Source organism: Chiloscyllium punctatum, chromosome 3 (assembly GCF_047496795.1).
Source record: "Chiloscyllium punctatum isolate Juve2018m chromosome 3, sChiPun1.3, whole genome shotgun sequence".
NCBI lineage: Eukaryota > Metazoa > Chordata > Chondrichthyes > Orectolobiformes > Hemiscylliidae > Chiloscyllium > Chiloscyllium punctatum.
Window position 1 is genome coordinate 70,968,991 of NC_092741.1, and position 20,277 is coordinate 70,989,267.

At 42.8% G+C, this 20,277-nt stretch overlaps 1 protein-coding gene across 1 annotated transcript; it reads left to right on the forward strand.

Moving 5' to 3' along the window:
- The first annotated feature begins 9,370 nt into the window (after positions 1-9,370).
- Positions 9,371-19,940, forward strand: ndufaf4 (NADH:ubiquinone oxidoreductase complex assembly factor 4). The gene is made up of 3 exons (XM_072554921.1): positions 9,371-9,639; positions 16,985-17,079; positions 19,028-19,940. The coding sequence occupies exons 1-3, from the start codon at positions 9,504-9,506 to the stop codon at positions 19,325-19,327; spliced, it is 531 nt and encodes a 176-aa protein (XP_072411022.1). The 5' UTR covers positions 9,371-9,503; the 3' UTR covers positions 19,328-19,940.
- The last annotated feature ends 337 nt before the right edge of the window (positions 19,941-20,277 follow it).

Here is a 20,277-nt window from a genome sequence, read left to right on the forward strand (position 1 = left end):
TGCGCTTTTCCAGCAACACATTTTCAGTATTGGTGATTTCTGCAATGTTGTGATGCGCCCCTGTCAGTGCCATGTTTGTGCAGTTGATGGCACCCTACACCTGTGGGAAGCAAGCTACATTCTCAAATCCTATTGTCTGGCTCTTTTACATAACCCGTCATCAGGAAACAACATGAACCGGTGTGATCTTGCACAGACAGCATTGATTATTTTCCTGACGCATTTGTGGATGCAAGACTGAATCATCTCACACAGGGTCAGCCATCACTCCCTGGAAACTGCCAATTACATAGAACAGCCATCAGAGAAATGCTACCTCCCAGTCCTGCAGCCCTCACGTCCCTCTCCAACATAGTTCTATCAACTATTTCCCACATGGAGTAACACCCACCCCCCGCAATATTGAGCTTTGCTTCCAACTTTTTTCCCTGTCCCCTGTCAACACCATAATGCCTTAATGATGCTCACCCTGGTCTTCTGCATTGCCAATGTTAAGACCACAGTGGTGGTTACAGCCAATATCTCCCCTCCATAGCCTACCATGCCCTAAAAACCTGTTCTGTGTAGTCACAACATCCAGATCTTGCCCTGCCTTGACAAAATTTGCGATGCATGTTAGCACATTGGTGTATATCTTGGCTTTCTTCCCATCACCTTCCTGGTATCCACCAGAATGCTTTCCTTTCCTTTTCCCTCCCAGCCTTGACTGCCAATTTTGGCAATGAACCTGTTTTGCCCCTACAGCTCTGTTTACATCCCCCCTACTGATCAATGCATACATCTCCACAACTGTGTTAGTCCCAGATCTATGATTAATTTTGATGGACAACCACGAGACATGACTGTTCAGAACCCTGATTGCTGTTTTTGTAAATCCCTAACGCATGGTACAAGATTCCCTTGACTGTTTACAATGGTTCTACAGGTCTGATCATTGTCCACTCCTCAGACTGTTGCTAGACATATCTCCTGACTGTGAGCAGCACAAGCAATACAGACAAGCTCCTTGGCTGCATGTCGACTCTGCCCATTACTGACTGTACCAGGATTACCTAACAGAGAGCTGACTCCTCTTTAACAGGACTATGGACCAGCCCCCCCACCCACATTCTGGCATAGAATCCCTATAGTGTGGAAGTAGGCTATTCAGCTCATCGAATCCACACCGACCCGCCAAAGAGCATCCCACCCAGAGCCAGACCCAACCATCTACCCTCTTGTAACCGTGCAATTCTTACAGCCAATCCACCCAGCCTACACATCCCTGGACAATATGGCATGGATAATCCACCTAACTTGCACAGACTGTGGGAGGAAACCAGAGTACCCAGAGGAAACTCACACAGACGCGGGTAGAATGTGCAAACTCCACACAGACAGTCACTCAAGGGTGGAATTGAAATACAGTCCCTGGAACTGAGAGGCAGCAGTGCTAACCACTGAGCTACCATGTTGTCCGAGGCCATGGCCATTTGGTTGAATGAGTGACCAGTGTGTCAGTCACAAACGCAAAGACACGTGGTGTAATTGGTAGATTTAAGTCTTGTTGTTCTGTACATTAAGATATCTGGATAGATCATTATTGACGAGCATGACAAACAACCTGTCTGTGTGTTTACACAAATAAAATGTCAATATGGCAGTTCAAACTCTGCCTGAAATACCAAAGTGCTAACATGCACGGCACAGTATGGCAAAGCACATCATGGTTGTTGTAAGCATGCAGGTCAGCGCTAATTAAGCAAGCAATAAGAGGGAATGAAAATAGCCCTAAAATGTAATCTGGTCCAATTCAAGAACTGGATGCCTGTCTCTTTGTGCAAAGTATCCTTGTAGCAACATTTCAATGGTAGGTGTCACTGCTCTCTGTAATTCTGATCTGCAGTTTCTAAATACCCGACAAGTGGCTTGATGAGGTGCTATGAATTCCTAATTGCTTCAATATTATCACATGCTAATGTCCATGGACAAAGGATGCATAAGTGAAATTCCTATAATAACTCAATGAATACTGTTGCATGGTAACCAACAAGGAAGCTCTTTACACCCAGGACTGAGCTGAAGTTTTCCAGTATCCACTCTAATTTCCATGTCAAGAATTCTCACCATCTATTTTTCTCTCAGCCAGTGGTGGGATGGGAGGTTATATAGAACGTAGAACAGTACAGCACAGTAGAGGCCTTTTGGCCCTCGATGTTGTGCTGGCATTTATCCTACTGTAAGATCAGACTGAACTACATACCCTTCATTGTGCTGTCTTCAATGCACCTATCCAAGAGTCACTTAAATATCCCTAATGTATCAGGCTCTACTACCACTGCTGGCAGTGTATTCCATGCACTCACCACTCTGTGTAAAGAATCTACCTCTGACATCTCCAGTAAAACTTCCTCTAATTACCTTAAAATTGTGATAAACATTTCCCATGGAAAAAAGTCTGACTATTCACTCTATCTATGCCTCTCAACATCTTGTACACCTCTATCAAGTCACCTTTCATCCCTCTTCGCTTCAATGAGAAAAGTCCTAGCTCCCTCAACCTTCATAAGACATGCCCTCCATTCCAGGCAGCATTCTGGAAAATCTCCTCTGCACAGTCTCTAAAGCTTCCACATCTTTCCTATAATGAGGTGACCAGAACTGAACACACTATTCCAAGTGTGGTTTAACCAGGGCTCTATAGAGCTGCAACCTAACCGCATGGCTCTTGAAATCAATCCCCTGCACATGAAAGCCAACACAGCATATGCCTTCTTAATAACCATATCAACTCGGGTGGCAATGTTGAGGGATCTACGGACATGAACCCCAAGATCCTTCTGTTCCTCCTCACTGCCAAGGTTCCGGTCTTTAACCCTGTATTCTGCATTCAGATTCAACTTACCAAAGTGAATGACATCACACTTTTCCAGGTTGAACCCAATAGCCACTTATAAGCCCGGCTCTGCATCCTGTCAATGTCCTGTTGCAACCTACAACAGTCCTCTACACTATCTACAACTCCACCAACATTTGGGTCATCGGCAAACTTACTAATTCACCCTTCTACTTCCTCATCCAAATCATTTATAAAAATCACAAAGAGCAGAGGTCCCAGAACCAATCCCTGCAGAACACCACTGGTCACTGAACTCCAGGCACAATGCTTTACATCCACCACCATCCAGTGTCTTCTATGGGCCAGTCAACTCTGTATCCAGACAGACAGATTTCCCTGTATCCCATGCCTCTTACTTTCTGAATGAGTCTACCATGGGGAACCTGATCAAATGCCTTGCTGAAATCCATGTACACCACATCTACTGCTCTACTTTCATCCCACCTAGCCCAGGGGATTTATCTATCTTTATGTTTTTCAAAATTTCAGCATGTCCTCCTTCCAAACATCAATCTGTTCTAGCATATCAGTCTGGTTCATGCCGTCCTCAGAAATGTCAAGGTCCCTCTCAGTAGTGAATACTAAAGCAAAGTATTCATTAGGACCTCCCCATCTCCTCCGACTCCAGGCGCAAGTTACCTCCATTCTCCCTGACTGGCCCTACCCTCACTCTGGCCATCCTTTTGTCCCTCATAAGCATAGAATACCTTGGGGGTTTCCTTAATCCTACCCGCTAAGGTTTTTAATGCTCCCATTCTAGCTCTGCTTAAATGGATTCTTCAGTTTCTTCCTGGCTACCTCGTAACCCTCAAAGTCCTGTATGATCCTTGTCTCCTCAAACTTAAGTAAGCCTCCTTCTTCCTCTTGACTAGATGTTCCACATCCCTTGTCACCCAAGGTTCTTTCAACCTTCCATCCCTCAGTGGGACTAAACTGTCCAACATTATCAGCAAGTGCTTCCTAAAAAACCGCCATATTTTTGTTGTGCATTTCCATGAGAAAATCTGTTCCCAATTTAGGTGTCCCAGTTCCTGCCTAATAGCACTGTAATTCCCCCCTCCCCCAATTAAATAGCTTCCTATACTGTCTGCTCCTATCCCTCTCCACGAATATGATAAAGGTCAGGGATTTGTGATCACTATTATTGAAATGCTTCTCCACCGAGAGATCTGACACCTGGCATGATTCATTATCAAGCACAAAATCCAATATTGCATCCCTCCTAGTCTGCCTATCAATATTGAGTCTGGAACCCTTCCTGGACACACCTGACAAAAACTGCTCCATCTAAACTAATTGAACTAAGGAGGTTCCAAATCAATATTAGGAAGTTAAAAGTACCCATGACAACAACCCTTGCAATTCTGCAATTTTCCAAAATCTGCTTCCCAATCTGTTCCTCCATGTCTCTGTTACTATTCGGGAGTTTGTAGAAAACTCCCATTAAATTGACTGCAGCTTTTCTGTTTTTGACTTCCACCCATACTGCCTCTAGACAAACCCTCCTTACCAACCTCCCTTTCTGCAGCTGTGATACTATCAATGAATAGCAATGCCACTCCTCCACCACTTTTATCTTCCCCCCATTCCTTTTGAAACATCGAAACACCGAAACATCCAACAACCATTCCTGCCCCTGTGATACCCAAGTCTCTGTAATGGCCACAACAACATAGTTCCAAGTACTGATCTATTCTTTGAGTTAGTCACCCCTATTCCTGATACCTCTTGCATTAAAATAGAAACACTTTAACCCATCACGCTGACTGCACCCTTGCCCTGTCCTCCTCAGAGACTCTCTGTATGTGGCAGTTCACTGCCTACTCTGTCATCTGATCCACAGCTCAGTTTCCCACCCCTCTGCCAATCCAGTTTAAACCCTCACAAAGAGCTTTAGCAATAAGCTCATTACATATTAATGAGGTGAGATGTGCTGATAATAAGGTTGTTAATATACGATAATCCCCCCTTAAGAGGCAACTCACCACTTCCAGGTAAGAATCTCACTTCTTGCCCCTCTTCCGGGGTTACGTTAGAGCCCGGGTGTCCTTGGAGAAGGAGCACGCAGTGTCCACCAACACCCTGGAGTTGTTCAGGGAGAGGTGGGTGCCGCAGGGAGTGGAGTGCATTATTTCTCCCTCCAACTCTATTTTGATTTAGTCCCTACCCTCCCCTTCACTGTCTTGACTACACAGCATTGCCCTTTGATGTGAAGGGCAGTGCTTGTCACTGGCCTCTCGGGTGTTTTTCATATCTTCCTGGTGGTGGGAATTGAATAAAGATTCGTGCACTTTGTGTCTTTCACTGTAAAAAGAAAAAAAAGGAATCTCACTTCTGTGCTTTGATCTTGGATAAAGATGCAGTGAGTTGCTCCTGACAGCAGGGTAGACCACACTGAATGTCTACCACTTATCTGTCATATTTCTCACCATGTTGTTCGACTCCCTCTAAAATTCCATTCCAACAGAATTTTAAACTATTTGATAGGGATTCCCTAAGTTCCTTCCCAGATACTTTAGTATTAAAAACATGATACAAATAATGGATACAATTTTCACTTTAGGTGGAAACCCTTTTCTTAACTTCCTGGACAATAGCATGTACTCACAAAACCAGTTGCTTAGTGAGCTCCCACATGCAATAACATTACCAGGTGATCACTTGGCCAAATAATTCTCTGCAGTTTTTTGTGCAAAAATATACTTTATTCATAAGTTACATTGCAAACATTTCAAGTTAGACATTTCAGAAAATGCTATAATTACAATATACCTCATTGAGCGTGCTGCAATCTTAAACTGCCTCAATTCAAGTTGCAATAAATATGATATTTTCTATTAGCATATAATGGCAAGCATACAATGAGGGGTTATGTCTCACGTGGCATAGTGATAGTGTTTCTGCTTCTAGGTTAAGTCCACAGCATGACCAAATAAATATTTATAATTCAGAGGGTTCTATACATTACAAAGTTGCCATGATTTTACCAGACTATATCCATGCTATTAGAGAGACAGATGACTGGTCAGGGTCTAAACAGGTCAAGGGAGACTTTATGGTAACCTCAGCTGATACAGAAATTGAACCTGTATGGTTGGCACCACTCTGCATCATAAAAGGGTAATCCAGCCAACTGAGCTAACTATTTACCTGCACTTGGCCTTCTAAACCTTTCATATTCATGAATCTATCCAAATGTCTCTTAAATATTGTAATTGTACCTATGTTTACCACTTCAATTCATTCACAGAATGTGAGCATCACTGACTAGGGCAGAATTTTTTGCACAACTCTAATTGCCCAGAATGCACTTAAAAGTCAATTGTATTGCTATGGGTCTGGAGTCACATGTAGGCCAGACCAAGTAAGGATGGATGTTTCTCTCCCTAAAGAACATTAGTGAATTAGATACCATAAGTCCCAAGCCACAAATGACATATAAACATATAAATATAGAAAGTAGATGTATGAATAGGCCATTTGGTCCTTCAATCATGGCTGATAATGCAATCGCGGTATCCCACTCCTGCTTTCGCTCCATATCCCTTGATCCCATTAGCCACAAGGGCCACATCTACTCTTGAATATATCAAACAAACTGACCTCAACAGCTTTCAGTGGAAGAGAATTCCACAGGCTCATAACTCTGAGTGAAGAAATTCTTCCTCATCTCAGTCCTGAATAACTTACCACTTATTCTTAAACTGTGACTCCTAGTTCTGGACTTCTCCTACATTGGGAACATTCTTCCCACATCTAGCCTGTCCAGTTCTATCAGGAGTTTGTGAGTTTGTATGTTCCTATGAGATTCTACCTCCCGCTTCCCCCCCCCCCACCCCCATTCTTCTAAATTCCAGTTAGTACAAGCCCAGTTGATCCAGTCTTTCTTCACATGTAAGTCCTGCTGTCCTGGGTATCAATATGGTGAATATTCACTGGACTTCCTCAATAGCAAGAATGTCCTTTGTCAGACTAGGAGACCAGTATTCAAAGTGTGGCCTCACCAAGGCCCTGTATAACTGCAGCAAGACATAGCTACTCCAAGACTTCTTTGTGACAATCATAAGCATAACTTTCACTAAGTCCATTCCCACCAACAACCTGGGGCTTAGCATTAACCAAAATCTTAACTGGACCAGCCAGAAAAAGCTCTGTGGCTACAAGAGATGGTCAGAGGCCAGGACATCTGTGGTGAGTAACTCGCCTTCAATGTCCGTCCACCAAATACAAGTTATGGGCATGATGGAATATTCTTCATTTGCCTGGATGATTATAAGTCAAGCAACACTCATGAATCTTGACACCATCCAGAACAAAAACAGCCGACTTGACAGGCACTTCATATAACATCTGCAACATTCACTCCCTTCACCAATGACACACAGTGTGTACCATCTTCATGATGTACTGCAGTAACCCACCTACAATACCTTCCAAATCTGGGACCTCCAACACTTAGAACAACAAGGGCAACAAACACATGGGAACACCACAATTACAAGTTCTCCTCCAAGTCTCAATCATCCCGACCGGTAATTATATTGCCATTTGTTCATTTAATTGGATCAAAATTGTGGAACTCTGTTCTTAACAGCACTGCGGATTGAGTCACAAAGTAGTTCACGGATGTGACTCACCATCACCTGCTGGAGGGCAATTGATGATGGGCATTAAATGCTCACTTACTGGATTAGTGGTGCTGGAAGAGCACAGCAGTTCAGGCAGCATCCAACGAGCAGCGAAATCAACGTTTCGGGCAAAAGCCCTTCATCAGGAATAAAGGCAGTGAGCCTGAAGCATGGAGAGATAAGCTAGGTTGGGGGTGGGGGTGGGGAGAGAGTAGCATAGAGAACAATGGGTGAGTGGGGAGGAGATGAAGGTGATAGGTCAAGGAGGAGAGGGTGGAGTGGCTAGGTGGAAAAGAAGACAGGCAGGTCGGACAAGTCAAGGAGACAGTAACTGAGCTGGAAGTTTGAAACTAGGATGAGGTGGGGGAAGGGGAAATGAGGAAGCTGTTGAAGTCCACATTGATGCCCTGGGGTTGAAGTGTTCCGAGGCGGAAGATGAGGCGTTCTTCCTCCAGGCGTCTGGTGGTGAGGGAGCGGCGGTGAAGGAGGCCCAGGACCTCCATGTCCTCGGCAGAGTGGGAGGGGGAGTTGAAATGTTGGGCCACGGGGCGGTTTGGTTGATTGGTGCGGGTGTCTCGGAGATGTTCCCTAAAGCGCTCTACTAGGAGGCGCCCAGTCTCCCCAATGTAGAGGAGACCACATCGGGAGCAACGGATACAATAAATGATATTGGTGGATGTGCAGGTGAAACTTTGATGGATGTGGAAGGCTCCTTTAGGGCCTTGGATAGAGGTGAGGGAGGAGGTGTGGGCACAGGTTTTACAGTTCCTGCGGTGACAGGGGAAAGTGCCAGAATGGGAGGGTGGGTCGTAGGGGGGTGTGGACCTGACCAGGTAGTCACGGAGGGAACGGTCTTTGCGGAAGGTGGAAAGGGGTGGGGAGGGAAATATGTCCCTGGTGGTGGGGTCTTTTTGGAGGTGGCGGAAATGTCGGTGGATGATTTGGTTGATGCGAAGGTTTGTAGGGTGGAAGGTGAGCACCAGGGGCGTTCTGTCCTTGTTACAGTTGGAGGGGTGGGGTCTGAGGGCGGAGGTGCGGGATGTGGACGAGATGCGTTGGAGAGCATCTTTCACGGAGGGAACGGTCTTTGCGGAAGGCGGAAAGGGGTGGGGAGGGAAATATGTCCCTGGTGGTGGGGTGTTTTTGGAGGTGGCGGAAATGCCGGTGGATGATTTGGTTGATGCGTTAAATGCTCACTGACAACTATGCTGACATTCAAGAGCAAATAGGAAAATAACTGAATTTAGAGAAAGGAGAGGGATTATTAACGTTGTAGCTGAGATAGTGCTGGGTATTGTCAGCATTCATGAAGAACCTGACTATCTTGTTGTATGATGCTATGGAGCTACAGTGTGCGTGGGGAGGCAAGTATGACAAGATTTTTGTTTTTAAAAAGTTGTTTAATTTGAATTTACAATTGCAAGCAAATTCACCTTTTACATTCAAATATATTAAATATTGACCGTCACGTTTCAAATAATTTTGCGTAAGAAAAATTATGATAAAAGGAAAATCAATTCATTCCTTTCATTTTTATTACGTACAGAGGAGCTAAACATTTACAAACTCATGTTAAACTGTAGAGGTACCAGCCCTCAAAATCTGCCAAGAGCTGCCAATTAGAACTTCAGCGCATAATCATCTGTGTGTACTACAACCTTGTGATGTTTTCTACTTTACATTTTAAACGGGGATTACACCGAATGGGAAGTCACGTAAAAACTGGACAAAATTTCAACCAAATATTTTCAGTCTTATCATTTGAAACACTCCTGAATAGGTCGCATTGTCCGGCAGGTGGCGGTACCTGTAGCTGTTGCTGGTCTGTTGCAAGCGGAAAGTTACTTCTTTTGGACGGCCCGGGTGGGTGGGGATAAAGCGTTGTTGGCGTCGCGCGGACTGCCTGGGAAACGGGGAAGCCCTTCGGAACGTTGGCCCAGGAAATCAGGGGATTTTTTTCGGAACGTTACCCGGAGCTTGAGGAGGAGGATGTAACAATGGGGGCGCGTTTGGCACGTGCGATGCGGAACTTTAACCTGGAGAACAGGGCGCACGTGGAGATCGGCAAGCAGAAGCCGAGCAGCGCTCCCAGGCACCCGAGTAGCATGACACTGATCGAGCAACAACTCAGCAGTGAGTGCCCCATTCACTCTTAACAGGGCAATGCGCCAGCTAGACAAGACTGAGTGTGCGGCTTAGGCATTAGCACCCATCTAATTCTTACTCTTCCCCCACCCCCACCAGAATTTTGATTTGTTTGTCTTTGCAGCAGTTTTCAAACTTTGAGGTGTATTTGCAAACCTAATCCGTTTGTCTGAAGTGGGAGGTCAAGGTAATCTTGAGGTTGCGTAACTAACCAACCGCAGCCTAACCTCGCTTTAATTGTCTTTTGGAACTTATTTAGCTGAACGACGAGACTAAGCTTGTCACTGTGATTTATTTTTATTGAAGTGCAACCCTCATAATATTTAACGAGCTCTTATTTTCCCCCTCCCTTCTGTACAGATCGAGCAACCCAAATATATGTTTTCCCGTCCATACCTACTCCTAGAAATAAATACCTTGCTGAAAATGAAATAAAAATTGCACCTGACAACACAGTATAATGTGTGTTTCAAGGTAACCATATCAGAGTGAGGTGGGAATGGGAGAGCTGGGATCGTGGCTCAGCTTGGTTGACTGAATGACTACAGTGTGGTGCAGCAATAGACCTCTATCAATGGGCTGTCCTATTTCATTGAGGCCTAACTCTTCATCTCCTCCTATGTTTGTGGAGTGGTTTCATTCAAACTGTACAAACTGATTGCCTCCCTCGATAGAAATGCCCTTAACCCTTCATGGACTATAGCTCCTTAATTATGCATTGCAGAGCTTCCCAATGTTTTTCTCTGCTGTGACTTCACGTTCAGGCTTGAATTTTTTGTGTGATGTTCTCCAACAACCAGGAAACCGTTAGCAGCCTGTGAGAAGAGAGCTATTAGACCTGGAGCAACTCTGTCAAAGCTCACAATCCAATGTGGGGTCCCAACCCCCATTTTGGAAGGTTCGTCTTAGAGAATTACCGGTATTAAGGTGTACCTTAGAGTATTAAGGTCTACCTTAGAGTATTACTGAAACTGGTTTTAATTTTGTATGTGACCCCTTGACTGTCCAGGTGAAAGTGAGGACTGCAGATGCTGGAGATCAGAGTCAAAGAGTGTGGTGCAGGAAAAGCACAGCCAGTCAGGCAGCATCCGAGGACCAGGAGAATTGACATTTCGAGCATAAGCTGCTCCTCAGATGCTGCCTAACCGGCTGTGCTTTTCCAGCACCACACTCTTCACCCCTTGGCTATCTGAATGACTGACTGTCAGGTTACTTGTCCAACATAAACTGCCAAGTAAATCTCAATTTATATGATGATGGTAGAAGATGTAATTTTCAGGACCCCACCACAACCTTCACTCCCATTGTATTGTTTCTATTGTCTTGCTGAACCAGACCAGAAATAAGAATTACATATGCCACAAAAGGTGTGTGTGTGGTGGTGGTGGTGGTGGTGGTGGTGGTGGGGTAAAGCTTACAGCCCCACTAGTCTGTTTGTGTCTTTGTCTCTAAACAACATACTTCAGCATCTAATAGATAGATAGATTTCAACAAAACCTGAAACCTTGACAAAATCCTTCTTTCTTTTGGTATAGATCCAGATCCTACAATGTTTGTTGGAAATTTATGAATTAACTTTCTAAAATTGTGTGTTTGTTTTATTCAAAATGTTGTTAATTATTTTAGAATGTCGTGGACTGTCTTAGCTCCTGTAGCGCAGTTGGATTCTGGGTAATCCAAGATGGAGGACAGGAAAAATTTCTGGTTGTAACAGGCTGCTCCTTGTTTGAGGTATTTAGGTGTTGGAGGTGATTTCCTCCAATTCGAGGAGCAGCAATTACTGTTTTATATGCTGTTGTGTTGTTTTGGAACTTTGGAGGAAAAAAATCAAAACAACAGTACTTTTAAAAGGGAGAGGAACAGACAAAGGATGCACATGGTGAGGTCGGTGCAGGTGAGAGACACAGACGGACAGAGATAGAAACCCACAATGCTAACTGACACAGCAGTGAACCTGTGTAGTTACTGCCTTTGCTGTTTGAATTCATGTATCGCTGAACATCAAAGTGCGTCTGGGAAAACTAACAAACAGTGAAATTCACAATTAATCTTGGAGGAACCTGTGTGGGAGAGGTCTTAGCTCAGAGACAGAAGTAAATATTTTAATTGTGGCCTTACAGTAAGTCTGCAATAGTGAGTAGAATGGGTTCTTTCTTGATTATATGTGGGAGTTTAGGGAGAGTTTACGTGTTACTGAGGATTATATCTGCAATACATGCCATTAGTTGCGAATCCTATCAGATCGAATGGATCGGTTGGAGAGACGGAGGCAATGAGGAATTTACAAGAGTAAGGGGGTGTGATGAATGGCAGTTATAGGAAGAGAGAGAAGTTATAGATACAGTCACAGAGATGGGTTAACTCCAGGAAAGGTAAGAGAGGTAGGCAAATAGTAGGAGTCTTCTGTAGCTATGCCCATTTCAAACAAGTATGCTGTTTTGGAAAATGTAGGGGGTGATGGATTCTCAGAGGAATGTAGCATGAACAGCCAATTTTCTGGAATCGAGACTGGCTTTAATGCAATGAGGGTTACGTTGGGTTCCAAGAGATCAATAGTGTTACGGGACTTTCGAGTCCAAGGCATAGACAGATGTCCCTGTGGCCAGCCGCGAAAAATCAGAATGGTGTGTTACCTCCCTGGTGCCAGGATCAAGTCTGTCTCAGAGAAGGTGCAGAATGTTCTCAAGGGGGAGAGGGGCCAGCAGGAGATCATGGTACACATTGGAACCAAAGACATAGGAAGGGAAAAGGATGGGATTCTGAAGGGAGAATATAAAGAGGCAGGAATTTAAAAAGGAGATCCTCAAAAGTATTATTACCTAGACGACTAATGGTGCTGCGAACTAATGGCGGTAGGAGGATAAAACAGGCGAATGCATGGCTGAGGAGCTGGTGTATGGGAGAAGGATTCACAGTTTTGGATCCTTGGGATCTCTTCAGGGGTAGGTGTGACCTGTACAAGAAGGATGGATAGCACCTGAATTGAAAGGGAATTAAAATACTGGCAGGGAGATTTGCTGGAGCTGCTCAGTAGGATTTAAACTAGTAAGGTGGGGGCCTGGGACCCAGGAAGGTAGTGAGGAAAGAGGTCAATCTGAGACGGTACAATTGAGAAAAGAAGCATGTCAAACGGCCAGGGCAGGCAGGGACAAAGCAGAGAACAAGGTAGGACTGATAAGTTTAAACTGCATTTATTTCAATGCAAAAGGCCGAACACGGAAGGCAGATGAACTCGGGCATTGTTAGGAACATGGGATTGGGATATCATAGTAATTACAGAAATGTGGTTTAGGGATGGACCGGACTGGCAGCTTAATGTTCCAGGATACAAATGCTATAGGAAGGACAGAAAGGGAGGCAGCAGAGGAGGGGGAGTGGCATTTTTGATAAGGGATAGCATTACAGCTGTGCTGAGGGAGGATATTCCCGGAAATACATCTAGGGGAGTTATTTTGGTGGAACTGAGGAATAAGAACAGGATGATCAACTTGTTGGGATTGTATTATAGACCCCCTAATAGTCAGAGGGAAATTGAGAAACAAATTTATAAGGAGATCTCCGCTATCTGTAAGACTAATAGGGTGGTTATGGTAGGGGATTTTAACTTTCCAAACAGTGACTGGGACTGCCATAGTGTTAAAGCTTTAGATGGAGAGGAATTTCCTAAGTGTGTACAAGAATCCTTTCTGATTCAGTATGTGGATGTACCTCGGAGAGAAGGTGCAAAACCTGACCTGCTATTGGGAAATAAGGCAGGGCAGGTGACTGAGGTGTCAGTGGGGGTGCACTTTGGGGCCAACGACCATAATTCTATTAGATTTTAAATAGTAATGGAAAAGGATAGAGCAGATCTAAAAGTTGAAGTTCTAAATTGGAGAAAGGCAAATAGGCAAGAACTTTCAAAGCTGCTTGGGGGCAGATGTTCACAGGTAAAGCGACAGCTGGAAAATGGGAAGCCTTCAGAAATGAGATAACGAGAATCCAGAACAAGTATATTCCTGTCAGGGTGAAAGGGAAGGCTGGTAGGTATAGGGAATGCTGGATGACTAAAGAAATTGAGGGTTTGGTTAAGAAAAAGAAGGAAGCATATGTCAGGTATAGACAAAATAGATCAAGCGAATCCTTAGAAGGGTATAAAGTCAGTGGGAGTATACTTGAGGGAAATCAGGAGGGCATAACGAGATCGCTTTGGCAAATAGAATTAAGGAGAATCCAAAGGGGTTTTGCAAATACATTAAGGGCAAAAGGGTTAACTTGGGAGAGAATAGGGGCCTTTAAAGATCAGCAAGGCGGGCTTTGTGTGGAGCTGCAGAAAATGGGGGAGATACTAAACGAGTATTTTGCATCAGTAATTACTGTGGAAAAGGATATGGAAGATATAAAATGTAGATGGTGACATTTTGAAAAATGTCCATATTACAGAGGAAGAAATGCTGGATATCCTGAAACGCATAAAGTGGATAAATCCCCAGGACCTGATCAGGTGTACTCTAGAACTCTGGGAAGCTAGAGAAGTGATTGCTGGGCCTCTTGTTGAGATATTTGTATCATCGATAGTCACAAGTGAGGTGCTGGACGACTGGAGATTGGCTAACGTGGTGCCACTCTTTAAGAAAGGTGGTAAGGAAAAGCCAGGGAACTAAAGACCAGTGAGCCTGACGTTGGTGGTGGGCAAGTTGTTGGAGGGAATCCTGAGGGACAGGATGTACATGTATTTGGAAAGGCAAGGACTGATTAGAGATAGTCAACATGGCTTTGTGCATGAGAAAACATGTCTCACAAACTTGATTGAGTTTTTTGAAGAAGTAACAGAGGATTGATGAGGGCAAAGCGGTAGATGTGATGTATATGGAATTCAGTAAGGCATTCGAGATGGTTCCCCATGGGAGATTGGTTAGCAAAATTAGATCTCATGGAATACAGTGAGAATTAGCCATTTGGACACAGAACTGGCTCAAGGTAGAAGACAGAGGGTGGTGGTGGAGGGTTGTTTTTCAGACTGGAGGCCTGTGACCAGTGGAGTGCCACAAGGATCGGTGCTGGGTCCTCTACTTTTCGTCATTTACATAAATGATTTAGATCTGAGCATAAGAGGTACAGTTAGTAAGTTTACTGATGACCCCAAAATTGGAGGTGTAGTGGACAGCGAAGAAGATTACCTCAGATTACAACAGGATCTTGATCAGATGAGCCAATGGGCTGAGGAGTAGCAGATGGAATTTAATTTAGATAAATGTGAGGTAATGCAATTTGGAAAAGCAAATCAGAGTAGGCCTTGTACACCTTAATGGTAAGGTCCTAGTGAGTGTGGCTGAACAAAGAGACTTTGGACTGCAGGTTCATAGTTACCCAAAAGTAGAACTGCAGGTAGATAGGGTAGTGAATAAGGCATTTGGTATGCTTTCCTTTATTGGTCAAAGCATTGAGTATAGGAGTTGGGAGGTCATGTTGCGGTGATACAGGACATTGGTTAGACTTCTGGAGTATTGCATGCAGTTCTGGTCTCCTTCCTATTGGAAGGATATTGCGAAACCTGAAAGGGTTCAGAAAAGGTTTGCAAGGATGTTACTAGGGTTGGAGGATTTGAACTATAGGGAGAGGTTGAACAGGCTGGTGCTCTTTTCCCTGGAGTGTCAGAGGCTGAGGGGTGATCTTGTAGAGGTTTATAAAATTGAGGGGCATGGATAGGATACATAGACAAGATCTTTTCCCTGGGGTGGGAATGTCTAGAACTTGAGGACATAGCTTTAGAGTGAAAGGGGAAAGGTATAAAAGGGACCTATTGGGCAACTTTTTCACACAGAGGGTAGTGCGTGTATTAAATGAGCTGCCAGAGGAAGTGGTGGAGGCTGGTACAATTGCAACATTTAAAAGGCATCTGGATGTGTATATGAATAGGAAGGGTTTAGAGGGATATTGGCCAAGTGTTGGCAAATGGGACTAGATTGGGTTAGGGTATCTGATCAGCATAGACGCATTGGACCGAAGGGTCTGTTTCTGTGTTGTACGTCTCTGTGACTCTGTGACCAGGTTTCCTAAACTGAACTGGTCTCATTTGGTTGTTTTTGGTCCACGTCCTCTCGATCTTTCCACTCCATATACCTGTCCAAATGTATTTTAAATGTTGTAATTGTACACTTCCTCTGGCAACTCATTCCGTATGCGCACCATGCTCTGTGTGAAAGAAATTGCCCCTCACGTCCTTTTAAAATCTTTCCTCTCTCACCTTAAATCTATGCCGTCTATTTTTAGAGTCCTCTACCCTGGAGAAAAAAAACCTTGGCTGTTCACTTTATTTGGTCATTCTCTCACCTCTGTACCTGTGTCTTTGATCTTCAAAATCATCCATTTTGGTGTTGTCTACAAATTTCACCTAGGCCACTGTTGCTGACAGCTTTCCATCTTTGTAAAATGACGAACCTGCAGCTAATCGAATCTGTTGGGGATAGCGTTTCTTCATATGATCATCCTTTGTTGATGGCTGAAGAAAACAATCCGTGTGTGTGTGTGTGTGTGAGAGAGAGAGAGAGAGAGAGAGAGAGAGAGAGAGCAGGGTTCTGCCTCAATACCACTGTCTGTTGCCCAGCCACCTCAGTTACCCACTGATCATCTAGCTGGCTGACAGGTGATGTCACCATTTCTTTCTGACACCAACTGGTGTCTTTGAGCTTAAAAAAACTCAGATGGTTTGACCCTTCATGTCATACTTACAAGCTTCCTTGAAGCAGAACTTTGATCATCCCGCCAGTCCTCTGGATCTCTCTGCCTCACCAGATAAAAGTTCCTTGGGCATGCAATGTTCTTTCATATGAAAGTGCCTGAACCTGAATTGATGTCATCTGATGAATTATAAAATTGACAATGAACAGAAATACTTCAGAATCTATTGGGAGATCACAGTCAGCCAGCAGCCTTACCTACAAATTGCTCTTTGATCCTTTCTAATTAATTTTTAGTTTGTTATGATATCCTATCTCTAATTCTATATTTCTTAATTTTATTCTTCTATCTGGTACCCTATTTCATGCTTGAAAATAGTCCATGCACATTGCATCCACTGCATTTATCTCTCAAACTACATCTGTATGTCTTCAAAGATTCTAGTAAGTTTGTCAACCATGATCACCTCTGTTGAAACGAGTGCTGGCTGCTTTCTAACTGTTTTCTTCCTGTCTTGATAAATGAGAATTTCAACTTTAATTAGAGACTGTGAAAAATTCTGGACCATGTGTTAAATGAACTGTTCTTTCGTGTCTTTTCTGGGGCTAGGTTGGTGTCAGGGCATGTCTTTTGATTCAGGATCATGTCAGTAAATTCTGGTGTTCTTTTATAGATCACCCGGAAACAAATGAAGTTCATAATAAAAATGAAGAACTTCTGAATTTACTCAAAGATATTTATGTTGATTCAAAGGAAATTCCTGCAAAGGTAAGTGTTTGTAATAAGTTGCATTTTGCAGTAAAAATATCCACAATGAGGATAAAACTTTTAATTTTACTTGTGTTTTTGCAAATACATTGTATCATAGTCCTTTCTATCACAAGGTGCTGACTTAACATTACAAATAAAATCAATGTTTACATTTTAAATGTCTTTGTCTTAGACCGTGTAAGGTTCTTCTAATATGATCAATTATTATAAATGTTGTGCTCTGTATTTCTGTGGTTGTGGTCATCACTATGTCATTTCTTCCTTTTTCCTTTTTGTTTTCTTCACTGTAACTCGACCTGATCATTAGAAGTGTCAAATGACACTAGTTTTGTAAACCTCATGCGCAATTCTTTGCCAGTTTGCTTTGACAATTTCAGACAAACTTTGAAGGGCTAAACACCAAATGACATTTTGACTTCATTTCTGGGCATGAGTAGCAGATGCTGGCATTGTCTGACCGACCTATTTTAGTTCCTGTTGTTGTTGACTTTGCAGCATGTTAACAATGAATTCGAAGTCTTATGTAAATGAAAATGTCATTTGGAATAGGGAGATGAACGGATAGTTTCCAAAATCAATAAAATATTAAAGAAAGCTTCTCACAATAACACTACCTTTTATATATTCCATGTACCACTAAGCATTGTAGATTAGATTTGGAAGCACATTGGCCTCCTACATCATTTGTTCAATATCAGAGAAATTAAATTAAAAGCTGTTGAGCTGTGGCTGCACTGCCTTCCAGAAGGGAGTGCAGTGTTTAGCTTTCTGTGGCAATTTTCTGTAACTAGAAGGAAGGTCATGAAGGAACTTGGAAACATGCAATGCACAGATCTGTCTGCCACACCATTAGTCTATGCATTGAAGTCCAGGGAAAAAAAGTAACAAAAAGTTGGAAACAGATTGTAGTATTCCATATTAAGCTTGTCTGTCCTTGTCATGATTGTGTTGCAGCGAGCTGCTTTGCACTCAATACTTGGAGATATTAAAGCAGTTAGCTGCTTTATATAGGAAAATCTTTTGACTGCAGGGTTGAAATGATTTGCAGGAATGATAGTGGTCAGAATTCATTAGAGAACCTGAAGATTTGTCTTAAGCCAGCAGATGGGGAGAAGCTCCAATATTCATTGCAAATGCAGTGGCCTTCCCATAAAAATTACAGATGATTGCTCAGGGATAATCATACTGTTACGTGTGCTGAAAGTCTTAATGAAGCAGCCCTGTGTACGTTGATTATATAGTTTACTAAATTAAACAATGCATGGTAGCAACATAAGTGAAATGAAATTAAAACACTCTCCATTTAAATTGGTTTGAAGGTATTCTTGTGACTATCTGTAAAAAATGCCCTGTGCCAAATGTGTAATAAGCCATCAGTGATGGTTGACGTTGTACATTCCCTATTCTTCCATATCTACCGCCTTGCACAAAATCCCCACAGTGTGAAAGGAAGCAGGCCATTTGGCCTGTGTCCACACCGACTCTCTGAATAGCATCCCACTCAGACCCCGACCAAGCCCCAGCCCCTTACCGTATCCCCATCAGCCTGCATTTCTACATCCACCCTGGACATTGAGACATTTTAGCTTGGCCAATCCACCTAACCTGCACATCTTTGGACTGTGGGAGGAAACTGGTGAGCCCGGAAGAAACCCACACATATACAGCAAACTCCACACAAACAATGATCGACACTGAAACTGGACCTGGGTCCCTGGTGCTTTGATGCACCAGTGCTAACCACAGAGCCACTGTACTACTCCTTGTTTATCAGAAATAATTAATTTATTGATATTTCATTTATTTTGGTTTCATGGAGGGCTCTTGTGACATATTGAAGCTTCTGAATATTTAATATATTTTTGAGCACATGTTCCTCCCTGGTAATTACTATTGTCTTAGGCTGTTGCAGACATTTTACTGTTTTATTGTGCTTTGTTTCCAGAAACGTGCAACTTCTGAAACATCTAAGCAGCTGCAGGAGCACAGACTCCTCAAATCTAACTTGGATTATGAGCTGTTCAACATTACAAAGGTTCCTAAAGGCAAATTGAGTATAGTGGAGGCTCTTACCATCCTCAATAACCACAAACTCAAGCCTGACGTATGGACAGCTGACAAAATAGCTGAAGATTACTGTCTAGAACTTAAAGATGTTAAAGGACTGCTGGAATTTTTCAAACCATTCGAAATAAAAGTTCTACCTCCAAAACAAATCAATAAGGAACTTCTAACTGCTAGTTAGTAAATATGCACATTTTCAGACTAATAATAAGTAAGTTAGATAACTTTATTGTATTTAAGATTTGCAATGTTTTCAGGTTATGGGAACATCATTGATATTTTGTTCAGACGTTTTAGAGTTATACTGAGACCTGTGGATGAACTCAGAACCACAAAATATGTTCTAGATATGAATTATCCGGTTAAAATATTCACAGCACGGTGTTGTGGTATTTTGCTTGTTAACTGTTAAGTGAGTGGACAAATTGTAATGAGACAATTAAAGTCAAGAAAGCATAATTCTGCAAACGTGCAGCTGTTCCGGCCAGCTTGATGTAGATAACTACATTTTACAGTTTCTAGTCGATTTTTGAAACTGAGCTCTCAGACACGCTTTAAACTGACAACTGCACTCGCTGCTTTCAATAAAGGTTCTATGCTATATAGTATTGTGTTTATTTTATCCTTGGTATTGTATCTTGATCCTGTTAATATAAGAAGTGAATACGTTTTAATGAGTTTATGCATGTTTGTTGTACTTTAACCTTGAATGCACTGACAGTTTCAATTTTTCATATGCAATTTTGGAAGTACAAATTGTGACTAACAATATTAAAGATAACATTTCATTGTGATTGTGATAACATTCTCCTTTCTATTTGCTGATGCCTCTATTTATTCTTAAGGTGTTCCAATTTATGTAGTACTCAAGTTTCAAAATATTTGTTTCCTCCAATTGAAAGACGTAAGAAAATTGAATCCAATCAGAAAGGCACTATTCTTTCAGGCAAATGGTTATGATTTCAAGCCCCACTTGAGTAGATAATCCAGTTGAGAACAATACCAAAGAGGTGCTGCATTGCTGCAGGTGCTACTGTATAGTTGAGATGATAAATTGAGATTGTCTTTGCCCTCTTGGGTTAAAATGCAAAGATCCCAAGGTGCAGTCCAAGAAACAGCTTGGCCAGGATA

Bases quoted from the DNA above. Each gene is read 5' to 3' on its own strand.
- ndufaf4 (XM_072554921.1), top strand. From the start codon at position 9,504: ATGGGGGCGCGTTTGGCACGTGCGATGCGGAACTTTAACCTGGAGAAC. The intron at 9,640-16,984 runs GTGAGTGCCCCA...GTTCTTTTATAG, and splicing joins GATCGAGCAACAACTCAGCA to ATCACCCGGAAACAAATGAA. The intron at 17,080-19,027 runs GTAAGTGTTTGT...CTTTGTTTCCAG, and splicing joins CAAAGGAAATTCCTGCAAAG to AAACGTGCAACTTCTGAAAC.